General features: G+C 34.9%; 14 protein-coding genes across 14 annotated transcripts; 7 read left to right on the forward strand and 7 right to left on the reverse strand.

Annotated features, from left to right (window-relative positions):
* Positions 1-177: 177 nt before the first annotated feature.
* Positions 178-3,198, reverse strand: PET309 (Pet309p; the record flags this gene model as incomplete). The annotated part of the gene is made up of 1 exon (XM_041550053.1): positions 178-3,198. The coding sequence occupies one exon, from the start codon at positions 3,196-3,198 to the stop codon at positions 178-180; it is 3,021 nt and encodes a 1,006-aa protein (XP_041405987.1).
* A 351-nt stretch (positions 3,199-3,549) lies between these two features.
* Positions 3,550-4,005, forward strand: FYV7 (Fyv7p; the record flags this gene model as incomplete). Its single annotated transcript, XM_041550054.1, has 1 exon — positions 3,550-4,005. One exon carries the CDS (start codon positions 3,550-3,552, stop codon positions 4,003-4,005), a length of 456 nt encoding a protein of 151 aa, XP_041405988.1.
* A 302-nt stretch (positions 4,006-4,307) lies between these two features.
* Positions 4,308-6,629, reverse strand: MEF1 (Mef1p; the record flags this gene model as incomplete). Its single annotated transcript, XM_041550055.1, has 1 exon — positions 4,308-6,629. The coding sequence occupies one exon, from the start codon at positions 6,627-6,629 to the stop codon at positions 4,308-4,310; it is 2,322 nt and encodes a 773-aa protein (XP_041405989.1).
* Positions 6,630-6,962: 333 nt separating this feature from the next.
* Positions 6,963-8,030, reverse strand: XYL2 (D-xylulose reductase XYL2; the record flags this gene model as incomplete). Its single annotated transcript, XM_041550056.1, has 1 exon — positions 6,963-8,030. The coding sequence occupies one exon, from the start codon at positions 8,028-8,030 to the stop codon at positions 6,963-6,965; it is 1,068 nt and encodes a 355-aa protein (XP_041405990.1).
* Positions 8,031-8,305: 275 nt separating this feature from the next.
* Positions 8,306-11,650, reverse strand: RGR1 (Rgr1p; the record flags this gene model as incomplete). The annotated part of the gene is made up of 1 exon (XM_041550057.1): positions 8,306-11,650. The coding sequence occupies one exon, from the start codon at positions 11,648-11,650 to the stop codon at positions 8,306-8,308; it is 3,345 nt and encodes a 1,114-aa protein (XP_041405991.1).
* Positions 11,651-12,236: 586 nt separating this feature from the next.
* LAM6 (Lam6p) lies at positions 12,237-14,495 on the forward strand (the record flags this gene model as incomplete). The annotated part of the gene is made up of 1 exon (XM_041550058.1): positions 12,237-14,495. One exon carries the CDS (start codon positions 12,237-12,239, stop codon positions 14,493-14,495), a length of 2,259 nt encoding a protein of 752 aa, XP_041405992.1.
* A 279-nt stretch (positions 14,496-14,774) lies between these two features.
* On the forward strand, positions 14,775-15,716 carry OTU1 (ubiquitin-specific protease OTU1; the record flags this gene model as incomplete). Its single annotated transcript, XM_041550059.1, has 1 exon — positions 14,775-15,716. The coding sequence occupies one exon, from the start codon at positions 14,775-14,777 to the stop codon at positions 15,714-15,716; it is 942 nt and encodes a 313-aa protein (XP_041405993.1).
* Positions 15,717-16,002: 286 nt separating this feature from the next.
* BUD20 (Bud20p) lies at positions 16,003-16,524 on the reverse strand (the record flags this gene model as incomplete). The annotated part of the gene is made up of 1 exon (XM_041550060.1): positions 16,003-16,524. One exon carries the CDS (start codon positions 16,522-16,524, stop codon positions 16,003-16,005), a length of 522 nt encoding a protein of 173 aa, XP_041405994.1.
* A 788-nt stretch (positions 16,525-17,312) lies between these two features.
* Positions 17,313-17,978, forward strand: RPL10 (60S ribosomal protein uL16; the record flags this gene model as incomplete). The annotated part of the gene is made up of 1 exon (XM_041550061.1): positions 17,313-17,978. The coding sequence occupies one exon, from the start codon at positions 17,313-17,315 to the stop codon at positions 17,976-17,978; it is 666 nt and encodes a 221-aa protein (XP_041405995.1).
* A 296-nt stretch (positions 17,979-18,274) lies between these two features.
* FMP25 (Fmp25p) lies at positions 18,275-20,122 on the forward strand (the record flags this gene model as incomplete). Its single annotated transcript, XM_041550062.1, has 1 exon — positions 18,275-20,122. One exon carries the CDS (start codon positions 18,275-18,277, stop codon positions 20,120-20,122), a length of 1,848 nt encoding a protein of 615 aa, XP_041405996.1.
* A 95-nt stretch (positions 20,123-20,217) lies between these two features.
* On the reverse strand, positions 20,218-21,023 carry BOS1 (Bos1p; the record flags this gene model as incomplete). Its single annotated transcript, XM_041550063.1, has 2 exons — positions 20,218-20,949; positions 21,021-21,023. The coding sequence occupies 2 exons, from the start codon at positions 21,021-21,023 to the stop codon at positions 20,218-20,220; spliced, it is 735 nt and encodes a 244-aa protein (XP_041405997.1).
* Positions 21,024-21,691: 668 nt separating this feature from the next.
* Positions 21,692-22,591, forward strand: SIC1 (cyclin-dependent protein serine/threonine kinase inhibiting protein SIC1; the record flags this gene model as incomplete). Its single annotated transcript, XM_041550064.1, has 1 exon — positions 21,692-22,591. One exon carries the CDS (start codon positions 21,692-21,694, stop codon positions 22,589-22,591), a length of 900 nt encoding a protein of 299 aa, XP_041405998.1.
* A 441-nt stretch (positions 22,592-23,032) lies between these two features.
* EMP46 (Emp46p) lies at positions 23,033-24,352 on the forward strand (the record flags this gene model as incomplete). Its single annotated transcript, XM_041550065.1, has 1 exon — positions 23,033-24,352. The coding sequence occupies one exon, from the start codon at positions 23,033-23,035 to the stop codon at positions 24,350-24,352; it is 1,320 nt and encodes a 439-aa protein (XP_041405999.1).
* A 304-nt stretch (positions 24,353-24,656) lies between these two features.
* Positions 24,657-25,766, reverse strand: KABA2_03S13816 (uncharacterized protein; the record flags this gene model as incomplete). The annotated part of the gene is made up of 1 exon (XM_041550066.1): positions 24,657-25,766. The coding sequence occupies one exon, from the start codon at positions 25,764-25,766 to the stop codon at positions 24,657-24,659; it is 1,110 nt and encodes a 369-aa protein (XP_041406000.1).
* Positions 25,767-26,958: the final 1,192 nt, after the last annotated feature.

A 26,958-nucleotide genomic window follows, 5' to 3' on the forward strand; every position in this document is an offset into this window, starting at 1 on the left:
ATATTAATCAAACTTTATCTTTTATACAATTTACTATGTAAAGAAGAACTTGTTGTCTTTATAAATTATGCATTGATACTGTATCAGTTGGGTGATGAAGTGGTTACGTATAAGTATGTATGTGTATGTGTATGTATTTACATGATTATTACATTTAGTCAGTATGAATATTCGAGACTAAAATTTAAGAACAGGAATAACACGTTTTATTGTTCTCAGTTCATGGAAGTATGCATGATGGTTACGTTCAATGACATCCCAATTCCGAACATCATGTTTTGATGACATTAGATAACTTTTCATAAAATAGCCATATTTCTCTATCAATTCTTTAAGAATACTTTCGATATCGGATTGTTCATTCAAATAAGAATCTAACCGTTTATACAATAGATCAAAAGTTTCACTTTCTAAATACAGTGTAGGAATAAAGCTATTGGGATTTTCTGTCTTTTTTTGAAGGAACCAAGAATCGTTCATTGTTGATAACGATTGGTTTTTCAGTTTTGTTAACAATCTATTCTTATGAATAATATTGTAACCATGAATAAATTTTTCATTGGTGATTTCTAACGCACTTTTAATAGTAGCTTCATCAGATGCTAATTCAAGAATAGCTTGATTCCATGTACTATTGTCCAACACAAAGTTTCTAGTTTTCAATTTGTTTAACAATTCAGGTAATTTTTCTAATTGTTTTGTTTGTTTCAAATGACGAATCTTATATGTGAATATACCGACAAAAAGAGATCTTAGTTTTATATTGGGAATTGTAGATGTTGGTTGTTTCTCATACCTCTCTAATTGATTCCATATGTTTTGATACATGATTTCAAATTGTTCCCAATCTCCTAATTCAGCAAATAAGACCGCCAGTGATCTCATTAACGAAAACTTATTGTTCACAGACCTCGTATTTTGATCATAAAACAATTTATCATATCTGTTTAACATCTCCAAGGCCTGTTTGGGACTGTAATATTTGGCCACAGCCCTTAGAGCCCACCCCATAATCGATGGATGGAACTTACTATCAGATGTATATAAATTACTCTCCACACTATTGGTCATAATTTTATCAACAAACTCAATAGAGCTAGTCAGATCTTCTTTTTTGGACATTTGAACTTTAAAAGTTGATTTAACCAAATAATAGAGAATTTTTGAATTCACTGGGATATGGTTATCAGTCATTAACTTGTATAGTTGAAATATACCATCATAGTAAGATATTCTTGAATATGCATCCATTATAACTTCAAAATGGCTTGTATTAGCTTTCGAAGTCCATTTCGGATTGTTAATCAATTTCTTCAGCAAATCATTTGCCCCATCATAATCCTTTAAGTTGTTCACCATATACATTAACAGGTATTTGTAGAATTTTGAATCCATAGTTATATTCGACGAAGAGACTTCTTCAAGGATGGCATCACATCCAGTTTCATCTTTGGATTTCAACCTGGTATATAATGCACTTGTATAAATGGAAATTCTATCTGGATCGTTTTGAATCGTCTTACGTTTTGAGTAGTCGTCAAATAATACTATGGCATCATTATACTGTTTGGCCTCTGTATAAACATCCATTAATGCAGAAACAGATAACGCCCCTGGTGTTATATCATAATGATCCTTCATAATATTAAAAATTTCTCTTGCAATCAAATGATTTGTAATACGGGAACACATTTGCATTATTATGATAAAATGATCCTCCAAAATTGGTACATTATTTTCGTCAGTTATCACCTTTAATAAACGTAAGGCACCACTGATATCATTAAGTTTTCTATAGACTTTAAACATGATTGTGTAAGTTGCAGCTGTTGGTTTGATAGAATATTTTTCAAACAATCGAAATTGTTCGAAACATTCCGTTGGGTTACTAGATTTATAATGGCACTGTAAAAGTGATTGTAATATTGGATATGTTGGGATCATACCTCTTCTTAAGAACTGTGAATATAAACTATCAATATCTTTTGCATTCCCCAAGAGAGCCATCGAATACATAATAATTTCATAATGCCGTATATTAGGTAATTTCCCAATACCAAACAATGCGTCAAATTGTTGTTTTAGTGCTGCCCAACTTAATGTCTTTGCGTGGGCTAACAGAAGATAATCAAATTGAGACACGTCATGATGAGCCTCGGGGTATAATTCATATGCTTCGGCAACTTCATTAAATTTACCTTTATAATTATATGCTCTCATAATTGTAGTTAGATCAACGGCACATATTGGGAACTTATTTTCTGTTTTGAATTTCCATAATTGTTCTACGAGTTCAAAATTCTTACAATATGACGCTAAGTAAATTAATGTGGTCGCAAATTGAGAAGATGCAGTTATTCCCTGATGTTTGTTTACTAAATCTAACCCTTCTGATAGTGATTTGAATAAAGTGTTCTCTTCATCAGTATCTTTGGTTTCAGTAAGATAGTTCAGCATTCTTCTCAAAATGTCTCTATTATTAGTATACGAAGTAAATTCACAACTACCGTTCAGTAATATTACCCATTTAACCCATCTATTTAATATCGTAGCGTCGTTAATCTTATGTTTACTGGCAGTTTCCGGATCTTCATGTGCTAAGTTCATTAATCCGTTGAATACACCACTGATCAAATCACAGGTTCTACCTCGTCTGTCCAGTGATACTTGGGAAATAATGCATTGCATAAATGTTTCAAGTTCTCTTGTATGTCTCATTGATATCAACGAATAAATAAATGTCCGTAATTCGGAACCTACAACGTCATCTTTCAACAAAATGGTGGGTTGTTTTCCATGAATATAGTTACTAGTGATTTCTTTATCATCATAATTTTGAATATTTACAGGTGTTAATGTTGATAAAGATTTATTGTCACTTAATTTGTCAGTTTTTGAAAGTGTGTTCAATTTCGTAGTGGTGTCACAGTTGTTTATAACAAAGAGATGGCGTCTCCCAAACTTTAATATAACCTCATGAGCGCCACGTTTCCTAAGTAAATCTAGTGTCCATTGTCTTTCATATGATTGAGTTGTCAGTCGATTGTCCACAAAATATTTGAAAAGTTTGTCTTTCTCTTCGGAAGTTAACGGTATAGTGCTATCAGATAATAAAATCTGTCGCACAATTGCTGGCACTCTCTTGACAACCCGCTTCCCATTGCGCCTATATGTCAAAGAAACTACTGGCCTATTCATAGCTTCATTTAGTTACTGTAGTGTTTAGTTAATTTTGCAAAAACCAGGAACCCTTCGGTAGCCTAACCTGCTTAAATATGAAAAGGGCTCATCATCAGTCAAAAGATTCACCAAGTCTGAAACTTTTCGATTTGTTTGGTTGACCGCTTCTCACCGATACAGGAACTCTCCGGATTTTACCCGCACAACCCGCCAAAATTTTTCATCTCAATTTCAAAATAATGAAACTCGATGAGCTTCCCAAGCAAGGTTAAAGAAGAAGTAGATGTCAGGGTTAATCCTTATTTGATTAGCTCATTATTTTAAGATTCTGTTGTCATATTATTCGTTAGTAACAGTGAAGAGGCAAAGATGGCATTTACAAAACAGCAGAGAAATAAAGAAAAGTTCACCAGAGAGTATAAGGTACGGGAGATCCAAAAGAGTATCACAAAGAAGACCAGATTAAGAAAGGCATACTTGAAGGCATTGAAGGATGAAGGGTACTCGGTTCCTGAAGCTCAGTCGCAATCTCAAGTTAAACTGAGTGTTCGCGATATGAAAGAACAACGTTTGCGAGAGGGTAAAAAGAAATTGGATGAAAAGAAAGAGATCAAGAGACAAATACGTAAAAATAATGTTCAACAGGCTGTAGACCATCGTCAGAGACAGATAGATCGTCTTCATGAATCCAAGGAGAAATTTAAGCAAAGAGAACGTAGATCAACGCAATTAACCCAGCGTACAAGGACGGGACAACCTTTAATGGGTCCAAAGATAAACGATCTTTTAGATAAGATTAAAAAAGATGATACTTATACCCGTTAGCATTTACGTATTTTCAATCATAATATGATAAAAAGAAAATGATTCTTACAGCATTATTTTTTGTAACATAACCCATTAACGTATAATTAGTTAAAAAAATTTGAACTTTAATATTAATATTGTTTACACCGTATACTTACAAGTTTATATATTTATATATGTATATGCACATTGATAATCTACTTGAATATGGAAGTGGATATCGAGCAAAGGATGTGGATTTCGCTGTTTATATTTACAAGTATCTCTGATTTCCTTTATGTAATTTTGTCGATGAACCATCTTGGTATTATTCATTAAAATTAATTCTTGTTGGTTTGTTGTTTTTTGTGTTCCGCAATAAGTTCCTTCTGTACATTTGGAAGTGTTGGGGCATAGTGACTAAACTCCAATGAGAATTCACCTTTACCTTGAGTGGATGCTCTTAAAGAGGTAACAAATCCAAACATGGAACTCAATGGACACTCAGCCTTCAACGTAAACTCATCGTGGTTGTTTTCAGTATCTTGGATAACAGCTTGTAATTTGTTTAACAAACTAATGACATTCCCTTGGAATTCATTTGGTGAGGTCACGGAAACATTCATGATAGGTTCCAGGATGACAGGTTGAGAGTTTAAGAAAGCGTTACGGAAGGCAGTAATTGTAGCAGTCTTGAAAGCCAATTCATTAGAATCCACAGAATGGATAGCACCATCGTTTATCAACATTTTCACGTTCAATACCTTATGACCAATTAAAGGACCTTTTTCACAGGCCTCATCGAAACCTTTATTACATGCTGCCAAAAACTTTTCTGGAATGGCACCACCAACAATGGCAGTTTCGAAAATATTGGACTTCTTATCACCTTCCACTGGAGTCAGGTTACCCATAACTCTAGCAAATTGACCAGCACCACCAGATTGTTTCTTGTGAGTGTAGTCGAAGTCAGCAGAAGATAAGATTGATTCTCTGTAGGATACTTGAGGTTTACCTGTTATACACTCAACGTTGTATTCACGCTTCATTCTTTCAACGTAAATCTCTAAATGTAATTCACCCATACCAGAGATAATAGTCTCCTTGGATTCTGAATCAAACTTAACTTTGAATGTAGGATCTTCTTTTTGGAAACGATTCAAAGCCTTGGAAAAATTGGTAGAGTCCTTACCTTTAGGATGTATAGATAAAGAAACAACAGAATCTGGAACAAACATGGAGGACATAGAATATTGGACAGTACCATCTGTAAATGTATTACCAGATGCACAGTCAATACCAAAAGTGGCACATATTTCACCAGAACCGACTTCATCAACGTCTTCCATTTCTTCCGAATGCATTCTTACTAATCTTGATACCTTAACCTTTTTACCATTTTGAATATTGGTGATGAAAGAACCCTTTCTTAGACGACCTTGATAAACACGGATATAGGTTAGTTGACCATATTTACCTTCTTCTAATTTGAAGGCCAAACCAACAAATGGTTCCTGTGTTGATGGAATTAAATCTATTTTCTTCTCCTCATGTGCAATATCTAGAGCTGTGTTTAACACTTCGGAAGGGTTTGGTAAATAATCGACAATAGCGTCCAAGACAGGTTGAATACCGGTATTGGCCAAAGCAGAACCCATTAATACAGGGGAGAATTTTCTGGCAATAGTAGCTCTACGAATGGCACTTTTAATCTCGTCGACAGTTGGTTCTTTCTCTTCTAGGAAAATCTCTGTCATTTCATCATCGACATCAGCCAAGGTTTCAATTAGCAATTTTCTCTTTTCAGCAGCCAACTCAGCTAAATCAGCAGGAATTGGGGCTTTTCTTAAAATTTCACCATTGTCACCCTCACTGAACACAGCTTCGTTATTAATTAAATCTACAATACCTTTCAACTCGTTCTCACTACCTATAGGGATTTGAACAGCGGCGGCAGGAATCTTTAACTTCAAGTTCAACTGTTCAATAGCGCGGAATGGATCAGCACCCATACGATCCATTTTATTAATGAATGTAACTCTTGGGACATTATATCTACGCATTTGATTATCCACAGTAACAGTCTGAGATTGAACCCCAGAGACTGCGCAAACGACTAACACAGCACCATCCAAGACTCGCAAAGCACGCTCAACTTCGATGGTGAAGTCAATATGCCCTGGTGTATCAATCAGGTTGAACTGATAATTCTCGTTATCTTTATCCCAGGAACAGTAAGTGGCTGCAGATTGGATGGTAATACCTTTTTCTCTCTCTAAATCCATAGAGTCCATCTTAGCACCCACATTGTCACGACCTCTAACCTCATGAATCGCCTTAATTTTACCTGTATAGTATAAGACACGCTCAGTAAAAGTAGTCTTTCCTGAGTCAATATGTGCAGATATACCAATATTTCTTAACTTCCTTGCGTGGTTGATATCCTCAGGGGTTAGTTTCTTGTTGATCTCATCGATTACGACTTTTTCATCCTCGTATTCTGACATTTTTCTGTAAGATAGATGGAATGCCCTATGAGTATAAGCAAATTTTCTAAGCTTCGAAGATGCCACCAAGGCTTCCTGATGTCGTAAGATCCTTGTAGGGTTAGAAAGTGCGCTACGCATCTGAAACAAGTTCAGATTCCTCGACAATAACACCATATTGTCCTCCTTTTTTCTTTATACACGATTCACTGAGTTATGGAAATAAAAACCAGTAACCTAATAAATTCAGTCAAATGTGCTTACTGATCTTTTATGTATATATTATTATTTGTAATCTCAGAAAATATGCTTGAAATTAACCTTGTCCTTATTTGATTTCGAGAATTTCAATTTCTAATTCGCCGGCAGCTGTCTCCGTAAAGTGCGACTGCGAAATAATGATGAGTAGCTCACCACTACATACAAATAGTGAAACATAAATATATATATATATATATATAACTTAAACAGAAAAAGGAAACCGGACTGTAACTACCGTTATAGTTTGTCTTACTCTGGTCCAAGTATAATGGTCTTTATTCTCTTCTCGACAGAAGGGTCTAATTGAGCTTCATATGCCTTGATTGCATCTGAAAACTTATACTTAGCAGAAATAAGTTCTTTCAGGTTTACCTTTCCTTGACTAACTAGGCCAATAGCGTCTTTGTAATCCCCTTGACAATACCTGAAACAGCCTTTGATAGTTAGCTCTCCCATTGAGATTAAATTCATTGGTACAGGAATACTATTAGCACCCATACCAACCACAATAAAAGTTCCACCTCCTGAGAGAGCCTTTAGGCCAGCATCTACACAAGGAGCAGCACCCGTACACTCTAATACAGTATCTATTTTAGTATTTCCCAATAACTTTTTGATGGCGACCTCTACAGGAACATCACTTTTTAATTTCTTGCTGTTTAAAATATGTGTTGCCCCAAACGACTTCTGAGCTACATCCAACTTGAAATCATTGACATCCACATATAATATAGTAGTTGCACCAAAACTTTTAGCAACTTGACCACATACTAACCCAATTGGTCCGGCCCCCATAATTATCACTGTATCATTAAACTTGGTTCCAGCCAATTTATTGGCATGTACAGCTACAGATAATGGCTCCATTAATGCAACTTCTTCAAAGGCTAGAGATTTTGGGACCTTGTGAACGAAATCCTCTGGAGAAACGTAATATTCCACTAACGTTCCATCCACAGGGGGTGTAGCAGCAAACCTCATATGTGGGCATAAATTGTAATGGCCTGCCTTTGTCTCCTCTGAGTAACGGCTAGGCACACCTGGCTCAATGGCAACATGGTCACCTATTTGAACCATTGTGACTGCATCCCCCACCTCAACAACAACCCCACTAGATTCGTGACCCATGATCATAGGAGATTTAACAATAAATGGGCCAATTGCTCCCTCCTTATAGAAATGAATGTCGGAACCACATATTCCTGTAGCCATTACACGTACCTTAACGTAATGAGGGTCTTGAACCTCTGGAATGGTACGCTTTTGAAATTCTAGATGTTCCTTTTTAACTAGTACAACAGCAGTTTGTTCACTCATTTTAGGTTGCGATAACTTTTCGAATATGAAATCTAATGCAATTTTTGTAGAAACAGGATCAAATAGACAAAAATGTTATGATTCTTGTTGCAAGAAAATATGAACTTATATAAATATGTATTACAATTCCTTGAAGAATTGTTCGGGGGGTTCGAGAAAATACGTCATAAACGTGCTTTTTGGGAATATAAGGACCAAGTGCCATATCGTATTATGTTGCAGTTGTTTCTGGTGTGTTAATATATACCTCTATATATATATATAAGTAATTACTTTTATTGCTTAGATTTATCGTTGCTGTCCACTTTTAAGATGGAATGTATTTCGGTTAGAATGGCTTCAATATCTCTGGAGTCACACGATATACCGTCAACCAATCTAATAGAATGAGGGAACTTTCTTAATGCGGTAGATACCCCTTCATTACTAGCAGGAGAAGTTTTTGGTTCAGGACCTGTTAATGAACTGTTCACTTTTGTATCTAAAATGAAAATTTCGTTACGAACACGATGAATCATTGGGTATGCAGCAGACTTCGACGTAATATGCTCATCATTAGAGAAATGTACATAGAATTGGATGTTATTCCTACCATTATGAGAAGCATTCTTCAACTCTATTATCAAGGTGATCTTCGAGCCAACTTCAGCGTTATGGTATACTAACTGATATTCACTCAAGTTGTGTAAACCAAGACTCACTTTAGTATAACTCTTATCCTTATTCTCTTGTCTCTCATGTATGATGTCTCTTAGAGTTGTAAAGAGAGAAGAGGTGAACTGTAAGTAATTGAAGATAAAATGATAGTCATAGCCTCCGCTGTTAATAAACGGTTGTATTATATGTTGAGGGTTCGTTTTTGACAAATTTACCGTCAGATTTTTCACCTTCATGTCACTTGTTATTATGTTAATTGCGCAATCCTGTTTGTCTCCTTTATCTTGTAACATCGGGGTAGAATTATTTCTAAGATAATTGAATGAAATTTCGTTTGGCTTCAATGCAATAATTTTGAAGTTTTCAGATGCAAAAATTTTGTGTAGTCTCTCGACAACGTCAGTGAGAATAACCAATTGCATCAATTTCTGTCTGAACGTACTTAAGTAATGGACAATCTGGCTCAAAGATTTAAAGTGTTCGCACATATAGAATGCTAGGTTATCATCTTTAACAAAATGTATCAAAAGTTCTTCACATTGTACTTGTTTGATCATTATATCTCTTTTAAATCTGGTATACAATCTAATTTCAGAATTTGTGTAATCGATCCTCATGAACATGGAACTTTCAAGGATTCCATTTAGCGCATTCGAGCCTTCTAGAAAAGATACTAGTTCCATGGTTATGATAGAAGTGTATTCGTCCTCTTGAGATGCAATGATTCCGCCAGCTGTTGTATCCTTATCGGAGGAATCATCCTCCATAACATACTTGGGCAGGTTCATCGATACACTCTCGGCAGAACAGATTTGATTTTTGATTTTCAATTCATTTAACGAGTCAATTAGCATGTGATTGACAATTCTGTGTAAGATAGTCTTTTGTAGAGACAGTATCTTTTGGTAGGTCATGGTCTCCAACTTAGAAGACACAATGCTAGACATATCCAGGTATTTTAATTCCCATTTACCTTTACTAGATACGATCTTACCAATACGTTTCTCAATGACACAAGAGGAATTGGAAGATATCACCGTTAGAATCAGATACCAATTAACTGGCCACTTGGGTAACGATATGAATAAATCGTTTTGAAGCAAATCACTTTCGTGAGACTGTATTTTGAATTGTGTTGGGATTAGAATATCTAATTTTACGACTTTGCTACAAATCCAGCCTGTTTTTTCAAACATATTCCTTAGGACATGGGTTATCTTATCTAATTTCAATTTCTGTAAAATTTTAATCAAATCTTCGGTTTTCTCAGTTCTATTAATTTGTTGAATATATTCTAGTAATAGCGGTGATGGGTTCTTAAAATAAAAGACACCTGTGATAAGATCTATCTTCATTTGGATAGGGGCTGTAGATATACACGTTGTTGGTAATTGAAACAATAATATATCTGAATTACCTTCGTCTTCTTGAAATATTCCTGTAGATAGAAGTTTCATTCTAATGATATTTGCATGATTGAACATGATTTCGTCTAGAATACTTTCAACATTTCCTAGAATGTGATTATATATTATAGGCATATTGTTGAATTTATCGTGTATAGTATTTTGATTCCCACTAACGTCATCCTGTTTCCCTGTGTTGTTATTGTTCTTTCCAGATATACCATTATCAGCACCGGTTAGATGCAATTTATCGTCGGTTGTTCTAAATATCTCGGATGTAAAATCATTATCCCATCTTAAGATTAATTTCTCACTTCTTTTGTCAACACCAATTGTAAACTTACCTTTATTACCTATTTTCCCATTTATCCAATATCTACCAGAGATAATACTTTTCTTAGAATCATAGATGTGAATTAGGTTACCGCCTGAGAATTTCCCGAAATTTTCTAATGCTTGTAATTCGATGTGAATCATGTATAATTTCAATGTTAAGATGTACTTATGTAGAAATTGATATAACAAAAACAGCGGTTTCCTGTCTTTATTTTTAAACAATAAATCATTGATTAGTTTTTCTACTCTTGCTTTGTTCAGTGGTAAATTTTGCTCTGATCTAAATAAAAAATTCAAATCGACGAAGAAAAAAGGTGAGTTACGATCAATGGTAGATAGTTGTATTTCAAATTCATTGGTAACACTAATATAGACACGACCATTTTTCACATAATAATCATTAAATTGAGGTGGTAAATCCATCAAGGCCATTTTAATAGATACAACAAAGTTCAAATCTCTTAGAACTTTTAAGACAACTTTTGGTGGAACGGTGGAATCATTATCTGTATTACTCATCCCACCAGCTGCAGTAATATTAAGGAAGTGTGATGGCAAGTTAGGTCTTCCAAGACTTAAGACCTCTAATGCGGTAATTAAATCAGCATTAGGTAATTTTGCATTAGTCATGGAATCCAGACTTGCTTTAAGGGCCCATAGACAGTTATTCACAGATGTATTTGTTGTTCTGAACCAATTTAATAAATCGATAAGTGCATTGAAATTGTTACTCTTGATGGTTCTGGCCCATTTAATTAATACATATAATTTCAAAAACTGATTTCTCAAGTATATTATCAATTGCAAAAAATTAACTTTCTTCGCCGAGGATCCATTATTGTTGTTATTACTTCCTTGACTTCCATTAGTTGTCCTGTGAAGATTCATCTTCATATATTGTGATATTTCTTTAATTGTGAAAATGGTCAAATTTCTAATAACCATCGATAAAGGTGTCTGATTAATTTGAACATGTGGGATCTCGGGTGCAACACCATCAACAAGTACAGTATGTAGTTTCGAGGTCGTTGTAGTGGTAGTATCGTTATTCTTATTAGGGATACTACTTTCGTTAAACTCCGGATTCATCGAATGGCTCTCAGCTGTCGAGACATTGGTGATTGAGTCAATGGTATTAGGAGCATTAGTATCGTGAATCCCGTTTGTTAAGCCATCTCTACCGATCATTACGCCTGTGGAATCTACGTCTGCACTGCTCATTATGAAAGTTGGTTGATTTATGTCTCCTTTTTTGCTAAGACTTCTTGTTTTAAGTATCAGTTTCGGGCCAAATAAAATGAATAAATAAATGACGTTTATTGGAAGTGAAACTTTCAAATTCTCTTTTCTATGTCAAACGCAGCGATGATAATAATAATATGTAAAATGAAAAAATGAACAAGCAAACCTTTAGTTCAGCACACCCACTTAAGCGTAACGGTTGTCTCAATCACTTGATATCTGGTTTAAACAATCTGTTTGTTCAGTAAAATAGGTGACTTTTATCGTTCTTCCTATTAACTAATCAGTTTTTATATATGCAATTACCATTAATTACTACTATCATTATTATTAGTATTCTTAGCGAACTGTCAATATCTGAAAAAATAGTGGAAAACGGAGAAAATTAACCGTGAGGGTAACGCACACATGGAATTTTTGATTTATGGCAAAGTACAACATATAAGGGTGATTAATGCTTTGTAACGACTCTAAACGAGCAAGTCAGATTTTACAATTGAGAGATCAGCCCAACTTTTTCAATAATTGGTGGCATTTGCTGTGCATGTATCTGTAACTGAGTAAGATGTCAAGACAGAGCTCTACTAATGGCGGTAGTATTAAGATTTCTTCTGTGCAACCTAGTGACAGTAATAAACGAGATCAGAATGAGAGATCTAGTGACGGTACAACTTCCAGTAAAGTGAGTATTCACTCACAAACAATTCAATGGGGTCACCATCATAATAAGCGAGGTTCAGACTCTTCTATAGATTTATCAATGCCTCGTTGTATGAAATCTACTCCAGCGGATCCTCACATATCAGATGTTACTTCTGTGTCGATGATTGCGAACGATCCAACTAATGATTCTATAAATGATTTGAAATCCATGGCAATAACGACAAGTCCTGGTACTCCCCTGGAATCACCGTTGAAGAATAGACAGTTTGGATCCCTAAGTGAAACTAACTCTTCATTCTTTGATAATATCATGTCTTCGTTTAACTTTAATAAATTCGCAAAGGATTCCGAGACAGATATTAGTCCAGAAGAATCATCTGCAGGGTTTACATATGCATCACAAATTGATGACAGGGATTTCCATACATTATTTAAACTGATCCCCTTGCAAGAGAAGCTCGTAAAGCTTTTCGATTGCAATTTACATAGAAATTACCCATATAAGGGTAAACTTTACGTCACAGAGGATCATTTGTGTTTTAATTCAACAGTATTGGACTGGTTAGCCCAAATACAAATACCTGTTAGGGAAATAAGATCTTTGACGACGAATAAACAGAATTCGATATATGATGATGAAATATGTGTAGAGACTTCCCTTGGTATGACTAGATTTAACGGGTTCCAGAACTTAGAAACAACATTCCAAACTCTAAAAATGCTTGTCAATAATTATAAAGAAGTAGATCCTGTGCTTTATACAGATGATAGTAAAAAAGGAACAGATCTATTGAACTATTCGGTTGGATTGAATCCTCCTGTGATTCAAAAATCTTCAATAGTAGCTGGGGCTGAGACTAACCCCATTGGTAAATCAAGTATTAAACTTTTAACTAGTCTTGAAGCTACAAAGAATACCAGAAACGATGATGAAGACATTGAGAATATAATAAGATCTATAGACGAGACTTCCTCTAACTCAAGTGGGATATCTGTAGATGCTGACGAGGATGATGATACCACAGTTAAAGATATCAAAGTACCTATTTACAAGTTAAACGAGAGTGCTTCGGATTATTTACTGATTGACTATGCCGGTCCACTTTACAATAATTCAAAACTCACTAGTAATATCCCCACAAGGTCTGTAGATGAGTATCTCCTGGCTGATATTGAACTGTCCTGTGCGCCTGGGATGCTCTTTGATTTCGTGTTTAATGAAACTAAACCGACATTTTTACACGAATTCTTGAAGAAACAAGATTCATCAAACTTCACAGATATTGGCAAATTCCAAATTAATGATTCTGGTCAGAAAACAAGAGAGTATTCATATCAAAAGCAATTACATTTCCCTGTTGGTCCCAGTACTACGAAATGTAATGTAGAGGAACAAATTGTGCATTACGATATAAATGATTATATTGAACTAATTAATACAACTAGAACTCCAAATGTACCTAGTGGAACGAATTTTTCAACTAAGACAAGATATATTATCCAATGGCATGATTCTACAAGATGCAAACTTCAGTTATCATTTTGGGTAGAATGGACTGGTTCCTCTTGGATCAAAAATATGGTAGAGTCTAGTTGTAAGAGTGGATTAGTCTCATCAACAATAGATTTCATTAATTTGATTGAAAACTATGTTGAAGAGCATACAATCCTAGATTACATGGTGATTGATAAAACTATTTCAACTTCGAAGACAAGAGAAAATTCTCCTTCAATATCAAAGGGTAATTCTCCAGACACAGAGAGCGTTATTGTAACCTCCCAAAATAATGAACCAACTGCAACTTCGAATTCAATATTCACCAGCCCTTCAGTGATGACAATACTCTTTGTACTAAATATTATATTGTTTCTGATTTTGTTATATGCTTTGTGGAGTATAAACAAAAAGATGAACAAACTAATTGAATTTCAACTCTATAATACAGACGGAATTGAAGCTACAACTGAGGCATTGTTCGAAACACCTGTTAGGAGCGACATGTTAAAATCCCACGATCAGCAACATATGTTTCTACAGTCACTAAGGTCATTACTAGGTATTACATCTAATGCTCACAAGAACAAAAATTCTCCAGAATTATCAGAGAAGATTCTCGATAAGTTGACGAGATTGCTTGCATCGCATGAGGTAGATGAATGAAATATCTTCCATTTTAAGTTACTTTAACTACAGTATTTAAACGTGGCATATCCATATCTTTATATATTTGCTTTTAATTAGTTTTATAGAAAAAATTTTAATGCATTAGGATTTTTTGTCTCATCCAATAAAGGGCATCATCTGGTGCACTGCCTCTCATTATTTTTTTAAAGGGTGTTAAAATTTCAACACCTTTAAGAACACACCTTGAGATATAGTGCAATAAGGAGATAGAACATACACCACACGTAACAAAATTACATAAATACGAAAATCAAAATGAGGTTTAAAGTGAATGTCAGTGGTAAAGGAGACAAAGTTGTTTCTGTTGATGGTAATGAAAAGTTATTAGGTGAACTGTTACAGGAGATAGCAGAAACTTTTGGGATAGATATGGATAATGTCATCTCTGTAAGGTTTGGTTATCCTCCTCAAACGGTGAAAATAAACGATGAAAGTATAGTCAGACCATTAGAGGATATTGGATTATCATCAGGTGAGAAGATCGGAGTGACATTAAAGAATGACAATGATATGAGTAATATTTCTCCACAGAATAAACAGAATAATGGGGAGGTTGCATTGAAGGATAATCAAAGTTCATTTGTTGCAGATGATGGAGTTAAATGGATTTTGCAACAACATGTTGTCCCAGATGATAATTCATGTTTATTCCATGCCATATCGTACTGTATGTATAAGGATATATCCCTTTCGAAAGGTTTAAGAGAGCGTGTAGCAAAAGAAATCATGCAAGATAAAGAGACATATAATGAGGCAATCCTTGGTAAAGCACCACGATTGTATATGGATTGGATCCTTCAAAAGGATTCATGGGGTGGTGGTATTGAGATTGCTATTCTTTCCAAAGTATTAAATGTGGCTGTATACGTTTTGGATATTGATGCACTAAAATTTGAAAAATTTAATGAGGATAAATATGATGAATTTATAATCATATTGTTTAGTGGTGTCCATTATGATGCTATTGAATCGACAACAAAGAAGACAGTATTTAATGTTAAGACCGATGAAGCATTCTGTCAAATGGTTCTTGCTTGTTCTTTAGAAATCGCTACAAAGATGAAAAAGGGAGGTAAATCTTTCAATTCTCAAAAGGCTAATATCGTTTGTAACATATGTCATAAGACGTTTATGGGTGAAAGAGAGATAGCGAAACATGCAGAGAGTACAGGACATACTGATTTTGGGCAAGCTTAAAATGAGTATATATTTTTACAAATAACATATGAGATACATATATATTAAAAGAAACTTTATTGAAACTATGGAAATATTTTCTATCACGTACATTATTATTTTACAGATGGTAATAGCATTGAACTTAGGAAAACGTTGTAGAAGGATAATGGTGTATGCATTTATATAAATATATATATTATTGAGTTTGTGTCAAAAAAGAAATGGTTGGAATATCGTTTCAAAAATGGTAAAAGAAAAGATTAAAAAAATATTTGAAATTATTTGAATCTATTGGTGTATACATTTACCCCATAAATGTACCGTTTGTAGCATTTTCAACTTGAGGAGTTTGATTATTTTCTGCATTATTTTCATTTGTTTCTTGTTGGCCATCAGCCCAAGGTAAAGCAGGCTCTGTAGACTTGATATCCTTTAACGTCACATCTAAATGATCTTTCAACAATACTTCATTATTATCTTTTGATGGGCCCACACTATTCTTAATTTGTTCGACTCTATTCAAAAACTTATTCAAATTCACACCGGCAGCGGCATTCGCAACTTCCTGAGTATAAGGAACACCTTTCAGTTCTTTAACTCTTCTTTTATGAACTTTAGTTTTCAAATGTGTCTTTAGAGCCATTGCAGTTTCGCAGTACTTCGCACAATGGATACAGTAGTGTTGTCCCAGGCCCGCCTTAGTTTCATCCAGAGGTTGGTTTAATAGTTTCTGTATCTTATCCTGAGATGAAAGGTCATCGTAAATCAAGTCCAGATCCTTCGTTCTCCGTTTCGTCTTATATCTTTTTACAGAATATCTACCCATTGCTACTACTATTCTTTTTATTTGTTTCAGTGTTTATGAGTTGAGTGCAACCAAATAAATACAGTGGATCCTGAAGGTTTTCTTCTTTTATGGAACTCTAAAGATAAGTCATGCAAATATTCTAGCTCTTTCCCTCGGTGATGAGATGAGATGAGATGAGATTGAAACTTCCAAAAAATTTTAGAAGAAAAAATTTTCAAAGTCACGTGGCTTTGGTGTGACTACTTTTATTTAAGAAATTGCATCCGTGCACCCACCATACATAACATCTGTACACCCACGCAATTTATTGAAACTTTTTTTGATTTTTTTGATTTCAAACGGAAATTATGGTTGGATCGTCGGAACTTGACGGATAAGTTTATATTTGTGGGACCTGCGGCATGTTCTGTGTGCCGCACTTCTCAAAACACAGACGGAAGCACGGAACTGAACAAGACACGAACAAAATGCAAAAATGCACAAACAGAAAATTCAGGCGGTTTGATATCTTTCTTTCCATTAGTAATAATGACGGCGAACTTTGAAGGAATTTTTCGATGCAGAGACATCCATCGCTCAATATCAATCAGGTAATGAATGAATGGATTTGTAATGGGAAAGAACTTTTTGATAGATTCAATTTCTTTGTAATCATGGTGGCGTTCGAAGCGGTTTAGTATATAAACGTTGACCATCTTTACGTTCTTATAGTATTTGTCACTCCGATTTTATATTCGTACTATCTATATTTCTTTTACTTCTTATCAATAAAAAGACACCATCACTAACATATTAAATCATTCAAAATGGCTAGAAGACCAGCTAGATGTTACAGATACCAAAAGAACAAGCCTTATCCAAAGTCTAGATACAACAGAGCTGTTCCAGACTCTAAGATCAGAATTTACGATCTAGGTAAGAAGAAGGCCACTGTCGATGAATTCCCATTGTGTGTCCACTTAGTTTCCAACGAATTGGAACAATTGTCTTCTGAAGCTTTAGAAGCCGCCCGTATTTGTGCTAACAAGTACGTCACCACCATCTCTGGTAGAGAATCCTTCCACTTGAGAGTCAGAGTCCATCCTTTCCACGTTCTAAGAATCAACAAGATGCTTTCCTGTGCCGGTGCCGATAGACTGCAACAAGGTATGAGAGGTGCTTGGGGTAAGCCTCACGGTCTAGCTGCTAGAGTTGATATTGGTCAAATTATCTTCTCTGTCAGAACTAAGGACAACAACAAGGCCGTCGTTATTGAAGGTCTAAGAAGAGCTAGATACAAGTTCCCAGGTCAACAAAAGATCATTATCTCCAAGAAATGGGGTTTCACCAACTTGGACAGAGCCGAATACGTCAAGAGAAGAGACGCCGGTGAAGTCAAGGATGACGGTGCTTTCGTTAAGTTCTTGTCCAGAAAGGGTTCTCTAGAAGCTAACTACAGAGAATTCCCAGAATACTTCACTAACCAAGCTTAAATCAACAACTCATTTTAATTATTTTATCTTAGATATTTATATATTTCTTTTTATATATTATTTACCTTTTTTATTCAATTATATGATTTGATGGCTTTAGCCTTTTTTTAAACAAGAATATAGTTAGTTTACTATTATCATCTTCTGTAGATTTTTTTTAACGGACTTCTTCAGTATCTTGTTTGCAGTTAATTAATTTCATATAACTCTTAAGACTTAAAAAGTTAACAGGGGGGAAATATTTACGTCAAGAGGCTGAACCACGGAGCAAGAGTGGATCAAGAAATTGACAGAAAATGTTGAAGCTTGCTAGGAGTCGTACAGTTACTATAAGCCACAAACTTATTCCTGTTGCAAACCGTTCATCAGTCTTTAGAAGATCCCTGATTAATGAACCGAAATATGATGACGCTGAGATCCTGGCCAAGGGGATCAATAATAATGAATTCAAAAGTAAAAGAGTGAACTTACCATTCTTAGGGAATGAAGATGCACCTGATAGTTCTAAAGAACTCACTCTGGAAAGAATGAAGAAATTGCAAAAGGGGAGCATAATTTTTATTGCTTTATTAGGACTGACTTTGACAGGTTCGTATTATATTTATGATAAGAAACAAAAACAAAATAAACTTATAGAAGAACTTGAGTGGGCATCTATTAGTGAGGGTTCGATGCAAAAGAAAAAGAAAAATAAGAACAGTAAGAGAAAAAATGGTAAATTGTCTAAAGTTAAACCCGTTGTGCCGTTGGATCAATTAACCTCCAGTGAACCTGGTTTGTATGTATGGGGCGAATGCACAAATGAAACTGAATGGGCATCGATTCCAAAGAGAATTGAACAATTTGATCAAATGATCCTTAGAGATGTATGTTTAATTGATAAAAAGAAAAACTTGATTGTTGACCAAAAAGGTAATTTGTTGAATTGGGATCAAAATAATAATGAAATAGCTAATATTTTAATGGGTCAACAATTGACCAAAGTTAAAGAATCTAACAATATTTTATATGGGTTAAATAATAAAGGTGAAATATTAATCATGCCATTGGAAAATTTAAATTCACTATCCCAATATTTCGAAAGTCGTAAACGAGTAAGATTCCTACCAAAATTGAGTAAAATTAATGAATATCAAGCATATGGTTTAAAGATTGATACTAGTAAGGCATTTGATAAAAGAATAAGTGAAAGAAAAATTGTGGATTTTGATACCGGTTCTAACCATTTAGTTTTATTATCTGATGCGTCGAAGGCATATTCTTGTTCAACTGGTCTTGCTAAGGACGAACTTATAACAAGCCCAGAAAAATCCAGAGGTCAATTTGGTATACCATCACTTTCTCAATACTCTAAATACCCTGACTTAAACAAATTGTATGAAATTGAATTATTGAATAAATCGATTTCTTCCACACAAGGTATAGATTTTAGAAAGATTGTGAAGGTTGCATGTGGTGATTATCATACTGTGGCTATTGATTCTCAGGGCCATTTTTTCACATTTGGTTGGAATCGATTTGGTCAATTAGGTTTTAATATTTCGTATGAGAATGAAATCATGCCATATCCAAAACAATTATCGATGACAAGCTTTATTCCATATTTTAATGACAATCCATCTAGGAGTGAAAAGAAAAATGCGAATAGTGAAGTTCGTATCTTACCGTCGATGGGTCTCAAGTTTGATTTACGATGTGTTGATGTTTGTTGTAACAAAGAGACAACATATGTGAGCATATCCAATGCACTTGGTGAACAAAAATATTTTTCGATGGGTAATGGATCTAATGGAGAATTAGGTGATGGATCATTTAGAAATTCTCAATTTCAACCACAAAGAATTAAAATTGATGGACAAATTCAAAAATGGATCGGTAATAAGAATTCTAATCATGTCATATGTGAAATGAGTAATGGTGATCTAGAGAGTTGGGGGTTGAACAATGTAGGGCAGATAGGTAATTGGCAAAAATCCAAGTATAAATTTAATAAACCTGAACAGTTACCTTTATTGATTGAACCAGGAAAACAATATTTAGAAAATGAGGATTTAAGTACGTTGTCAACATTTAAAATCGATCCAACCAAACAAAGTGTTAGTATTGGTAAAGATTCCAGTTGTATGTACTGGAAACGTAAATAAAATCAAATAAAAACACATACAAAAATTTCATGTCCATATAATAAGATAATAACAACAAGTTTATCGTTCCTATTTCTATATAAATTTATACAAATTTATCGTAACCATTTCAATATGAAATACATTCCTAAAAACATTAGAATTAAACCAATCCAAAAGATAAGTTTATCCTTGAACAGACGACTATTGACAGATTGAATGGTTCCCTCCGAGACGTTCAACGTCCTCAACGATTTAGTCAATTTATCCTGTACAGTATCTAAGATGTGATTTTGTTCAATGATATCATTTAATGAGTTTTGACCCATTTCCAAGATATAATCCAATTGTGAGTTACCTCTTTGAAACACCGAGTTTTCATTTTGTAGGCCATCCCTATATGACATATTCTGTTGCTGTTGACGTTGTTCCCCTGCATTTGAACCAGCAGTCCTCCTTTGATTCATCATTGTATCCATATCATTATAAGGGTTTTCTGAAGTAGTTGTTGAGCCAAACAACTGGTTTCTTTGATTTGTATTAGAATTAGCTTCATTATACAATTTTTTCAAATCTTTAAAGCTTGTCTGCAAATGATCTAGCTCTTCTCTTAGAGACACCAATCGACTTTGGTTTTTCTCTTTATTTATATCATCTTCTTGATCATTCAATATAGGTTGATTAGTCAAATAATCCGCATATTGAGCTACAGTCTTCTCAAAGGAAACCAACGTAGCAGAAATCGACCCTTGTAAAGAAATCGGGGCAGTCTGTGGATTCTTCTCAAATCGATGGAGGTCTCTTTGTAATTGACTCTTTTGTTTCACAGCATGATTATATAAGGCATTCTATTCAGGAATTAAGTTAGTAAAATAAAAAAGGAAGCAAAGAAAAATAAAACAGTACCACTAGCACATACCATCTTGCTCACCACTCCGAATCAGGCAAACCGTTGATCTCCTTAATCATCGATCAAACGTAACCGACCTCCAACGGTTCCAAATTATAACTTTCAGCCCTCTTTAATGCCTTCTTGTTCTTCAACCAAAGAAAGAAATCCATCAAAATATAACCGTTCCCAGCCGTGCAACACGATAATCCGCCCACCAGCGCCAAACGCCAAAATTTCATGTAAAAACGAACTGGCTGGGTTTTTTTCGCGACGTGCTTCGTTTTTGGGGGTTTGGGGGGACATAATGCTGGACTTTCCGAAGAGGGAGAAACTGCAACTGGAATTAATGGGATTGCAAACGTTGGTAGTTGGTTCAGGGACCCAGTCATCTCAATATTTTTTTGTCTGGAAGAAGTAGAAGGTTATATATAGAGATGGTGAGTGGGAGTTTTGTATTTTGGGTTGCTAGAAATAATGTCGTATCGAAAAACTAGTCTACCAACGACATATAATTAGCAGACCTTTTTTTTTTCTTTTGATTTGGTTATTTCACTAGAAAAAATCACCGTTGCAATACTAGAGAGATCCAAGAGAGACTAGACTAAACTTTCTTTTTTTTGTTTTAGAGCCTTTCTCAATAACATCACACACACACACACATACATATATATATATAAATATACTTTGTTGCTTCTACTATGAGTAATAATCCAGCAACGCCTCCAAGGTCTAGATGGTCAAATATGGAACCTACAGAAGATTTGCCAAAGAAACAGTTGTTGTTTCCGGCTACACCAAACAAAGGCAATGAACTGGGAGGACCAATGACCCCCTCCACAGTGCATAAGAACGGTTCGTTGAACGTTCGTAATCAGTTGTCCTCCCAACCTCAGGCAAATGGTATGGGTAATGCTAACAAATTGGTGTTTAAGAATGGACCTTTTTTGCAACCACCTCAAGAGAACGCAAAGACCGCTATTAATTCACCATTTAATGGGTTGAAGTCACCAGAATATACTCCTATGAGACGATTATCGATTACGGGGAAGAAAGGAACTTTAAATAGTGTGAGTCGAGTATTATTCCCAACAGATCATCAATCCCTTCAAGATAATACTAGTGCTAATAATTCAGATGAACCAGCTAGAAAGAAATTAAATGTTCCTGGAATTTTATTACCTCCAAGTACTCCAAAACAACAACCTACAAGTATAACAGATAGTGAGACATTCAATACTCCAAATGAAAAGATAACGAATTTTGAATTGTCAAAGGAATGGTATAATAAAGACTACGCAGAGACTGCTAACGATTCTGATATCGAAGATAATGCTGAGTCTCAGTTTATATCGAAGGAGACAATGGAAAACCCTTTCATGTCAAGCGGAGTCCCATCAAAGGAGACTCGTGTATTAAGAAAAATGCAATTGATGGAAGAAGAACCGGATTTGGATAAATATATCACATACGTAAACAAGAGAGGTGAAAAAGTTAAACAACGTAGACTCTCTAGAAACTCCCAGAAATTGAAACCAAAGATGTTGTTCGAAGATCAATTATACTCCGAAGATAGAAGCGATATCGATTTAGATTTATGAAGCATAACTTTCATTTTTTTTTTTTAAAACCAATTCTTTTTTGCATTTCGATACTATTCACTTTTTTTATGCATATCAGTGGATAGAATCGATCCCTCCCCTCAGTCACAATCCATAATCATTTAAATAACATTAAGTACCATCATTTTATATCATATTCATAATTTATTCATTCAATCTCTATAGCTTCAATTGCACAGCCCGTCGCAGGTGATTTTTCACCTCGCTTTATTACTTGAAACAATTGAATTTCCTTTGAAATATTAATAGACATCGTCATACATTAAGTTTAACAGAGGTTGGGATTAAAGAAATAGAACACACAAAAAAAGAGATATATTAAGAGAAAATTCAAGCAACTCCTTTACGTAAAGTAACGACATTTTAACGTTTCCTTTTTCTCATATTTTTTTATCTCCATCCCAACCTTGCTTTTTCCCAATGTATAATACGTTTTGGATCGCGCTGTTGTCTATATCGTTATGGCTAAACTCACAGACGGTGAATGGTCATGTAATACCCAGTAATGACAATGGTTTACTATTAAAAGAAATGTCCATGTCACAGATATACAATTTGAATTCAATTCCGTCAACTTTCGCAACAGATGGGTCCACAACATTGAATGAAGGTAGAATCATCCTAACACCAAAACCAAGCTCAAAAGGTGGATTATGGTTGAAATCTCCTTTTGAAATGGAAGGATCTTTTTCCTTTGAATGGACTTTTAGAAGTTTTGATTACCGTGGGTTTTCCTCAGGTGGTCTTGCCTTTTGGATCATAGATTCTGCAATGTCTAATAAAAATGATAAAAAATTGTATAATGGACCTTCTCAATTCACTGGGTTACAGTTATTAATTGGTAACTCTGGTCCATATGGTGAAGCATTACGTGCTCAACTGAGTGACGGTTCCAGCCCTTTGTCAAAGGCCTCTATGGATGAAAATACTTTGGGATCATGTTTAATTGGTTACCAGGAAGCTTCAGTCCCATCGACTTTAAGGGTCACTTATGATATTGATGATAATCATCTATTAAAAGTGCAAATTGATAATCGAATTTGTTTCCAAACTAGAAAAGTGAAACTTGTTGGAGCTGGATCGAGAGCCAGTTTTAAAATCGGTGTTACTGCTGATAATGGTGACAACAATAAAGAATCCTTCGAAATCTTAAAATTTAATTCCTTCAGTGGTGCTAATGATGCGTCTAAGATCCCAAACATTAAGTCAATGCCACAACCTCAAATTGTCACCCAGATGAGAGATAGTAAGACTGGAGAAACAAAATTGATTGATAAAAAGAGGTTTGATGCAGAAAGAAATGATGAAGTTAGTAATTACGATTTATTCCAGAAGTTGGATAAAGTCGAGGGGAATATACTAGTTAACGACATTAGACCTCTAGATCAAAGGTTAGATGCTGTTATTCAAACTCAAGAGGGTTTAATGAAGTTCATGGATCATATCTTAAATACATTTACCGAAAACGACGATTCTTCAAAAGATCCAATCACAAAGGATAAAAAAGAATTTAACGATTTCTTAAAGATTAATAGCAATTTGGAAAACTTATTAGAAGAACAAGAAAAATTAAGGGAAACCACTATGAAAGTAGGTGAATTAGGTTTACATGACACACACATCGATGACGTAATCTCAAATTTGAAAATGATATTAATTCCAGTTGGTTTAGTGTTGTGCATTATGATATATTATACTTTTAGTACTCAGCAGTATATAAAGAAGGCTAAATATTTGTAAAATTATGTGTGTATATATATGCATATAGTTTAATTAACTTTATCGTTTTTATTTAGTAGTGTAACCACATTTTTTATTATGTAATTTTTTATCACTTTTATATTTTTGTTTACCGAGATAGGGTGATTGAGACATTTCAATATTGTTACCAAAGTCAAACAAAATATTAAATTTGTTAAAAATTCAATGTAGAAGTAACAAATATAAAAATAAATACTTCAACAATGTTTTCTGTAATATTAATAAATATTATTACATATTTTTATTTAGCAAATATAATTAAAAATTGAAGACACTAGTTTACTCATTCTTCATTAACTTTAGTAATCAACTTACCTGTATTCTTACCGTGGAAAAGTCCATCCCATATAGCTGGAACATTATTAAACTTATCACTAGTAGCATCTACAATGGTTGCGGAGGTATCCTTGTCGATTTTACCATCTTTAATCCATTGTGTTAAATGGGCATAAGCTTCTGGGAATTTTTCGTAATTATCCATTAATAGGAGACCCTTTATGGTTAGTCTTTTGGTAATGACACTAACATAGTTTTTAAAAACTAATTGAGAAGGATCGTTATACCCACTAATTGACCCACAAGCTATAATAGTAGATTGGGGTTTCATTAGACTACACCCTAAATCAAGGATTTTCCCACCGACGTTATCGATGAAATAATCAACTGTATTTTCTCCACCAGCTGCCTTCAATAAATTTTCACTGAATTTTGGATCCTTATAGTCTACGCCAACAACAACTGATGGAGCTAAGGATTCAACAAATTTAACCTTTTGAGGTCCACCAGCAATGGCAATGATCTTCTTTGCCTTAAATACGTTAGCTGCAATCTGCACACACATTGAGCCAACTGCACCTGCTGCACCCGAGATCAAAAATGTTTTACCATGGGAATCTGGTTCACAATCTTGTAAATCCGCATATCTATAAAAGATAAAATAGGCAGTTACAGCTGTACCCCCAAGAACCGAAAGATACCACCATAGATGTTCTACACCTTCCATGGGTAGAACACGAGCAACACCTAACTGTTCTTTACGAATAATAGTATGTGTAGACCAGTTCGTTTGAGCAGATATTAGGGCACCTACTGGAAACTTGTCATTATTGGAAGCAAGCACTTTTCCTAGTCCTCTAGCTGGGATTGGCTCACCTGGAGCGACACCAGCAGCATAATTTTTATCAGCCGAAATGATCCAGAATTTCTGAGCTGGATCGTTAGACAGGTAAATAGTCTCAATTAGGATGTCACCATCCTGAAGGGAATTTTCTTTCAATGTTAGCTCTTTAAGCTCGAAAGAAGCTTCAGGGCTTGAAGAATCCATATTGAAAGGATGGCCTGGCTCGGTGCGTGTTTTCAGCACCCATTGTTTGGCATTGATCGATAGAGACATTGTTGTGTAATTTAAAACTTTGTTGTTTTAGTATTTATCAGGGAATGGTTGTTGGATTTATACTCTTAATGCATTGTTTATATACATTTTTCTTTTGCAGTGTTCATCATTATTGCATTACGTAATGTTCGAACGGATTAATGATGGAAGATCCCCTTATTGCTGGGCCGCTCCACAATGTCTACTTGCGCGCCCCATGGGAACAACTAGTTTCCTGTTCTCCCGCGGAACTAGCCAGATAATGATAATTGTGTCAAAAATTAAATTAACGGTTTGGTTTCCCTTTAAGGGTTGACTATTAGCTATGGATACCAAAACAGGTTTAGAAAGTACAACTGACAAATATCAGGAACAAGCGGCGGCATCTATAAGGATGAACCTGGTACTATTACTAAAATTGAATGCTCTTGTTTTGCAACATTTCTTGGTCGCGAATTTCTGGTACCCAATTGGAAAAACAAAGATGTGCATCAATTAGAGGTTACTTAAACTTAAGAAAAGGTAATTTGATAAGTATATACTAGATTCATAGAAGCCTAAGAGAAGTGATGATTTATTAATGAAGCGTTAAATATCAGGTCCAAATAGTCTTGGGGCTCCTATTTTTTATCTCGTTGTGCCGCAGTCAATGAACGAACGCAAATTGCAATACTTTCATAGATCTTCTATTCGTTATTCAGAACTCGTATCTCTTAGTATATAGCACATAATTAGCTTGCACAACATATTAAGTATCTGTTGCACTTAATACACAGCAGAAAGTGGTCCTAACACACCTGTATAATAAGGAATTAGCGCCATTGCAGCTAGTGCTTTAACTGGCTAAATAATACTAGAGGCAACGACTTAATAATGTATGTTGCTCGTTTGTTGCTAATATGTTTCCGATGTTCATTTGCATCGTATTCTATATATTTTAGTACTTTTCACATCAGTCAAAATTTGGCCAAAGGGTGCGTGGGTGTTGTTGTTGTGTGCTCGTCCACCCAATTTGGAGCGAAACACCCAGCACGAGCACGTAGTCTCCGAGCAGCCAACGGCCCGCTCTTATGCAGTGGGAGTAACACACATATATAGTTGCTGGTTTGTTTCTTGTCTGTTTCTAGTGTCCAGTGGAGTGCCATCTCTCCAAATTATGGTGTTTTCCCAACATTTTAGACCAGAAAATCCTCAAAATCGCAAAGTGCCCGAG

This window comes from Maudiozyma barnettii (genome assembly GCF_903064755.1).
Source record: "Maudiozyma barnettii strain CLIB 1767 genome assembly, contig: KABA2_03, whole genome shotgun sequence".
Lineage (NCBI taxonomy): Eukaryota > Fungi > Ascomycota > Saccharomycetes > Saccharomycetales > Saccharomycetaceae > Maudiozyma > Maudiozyma barnettii.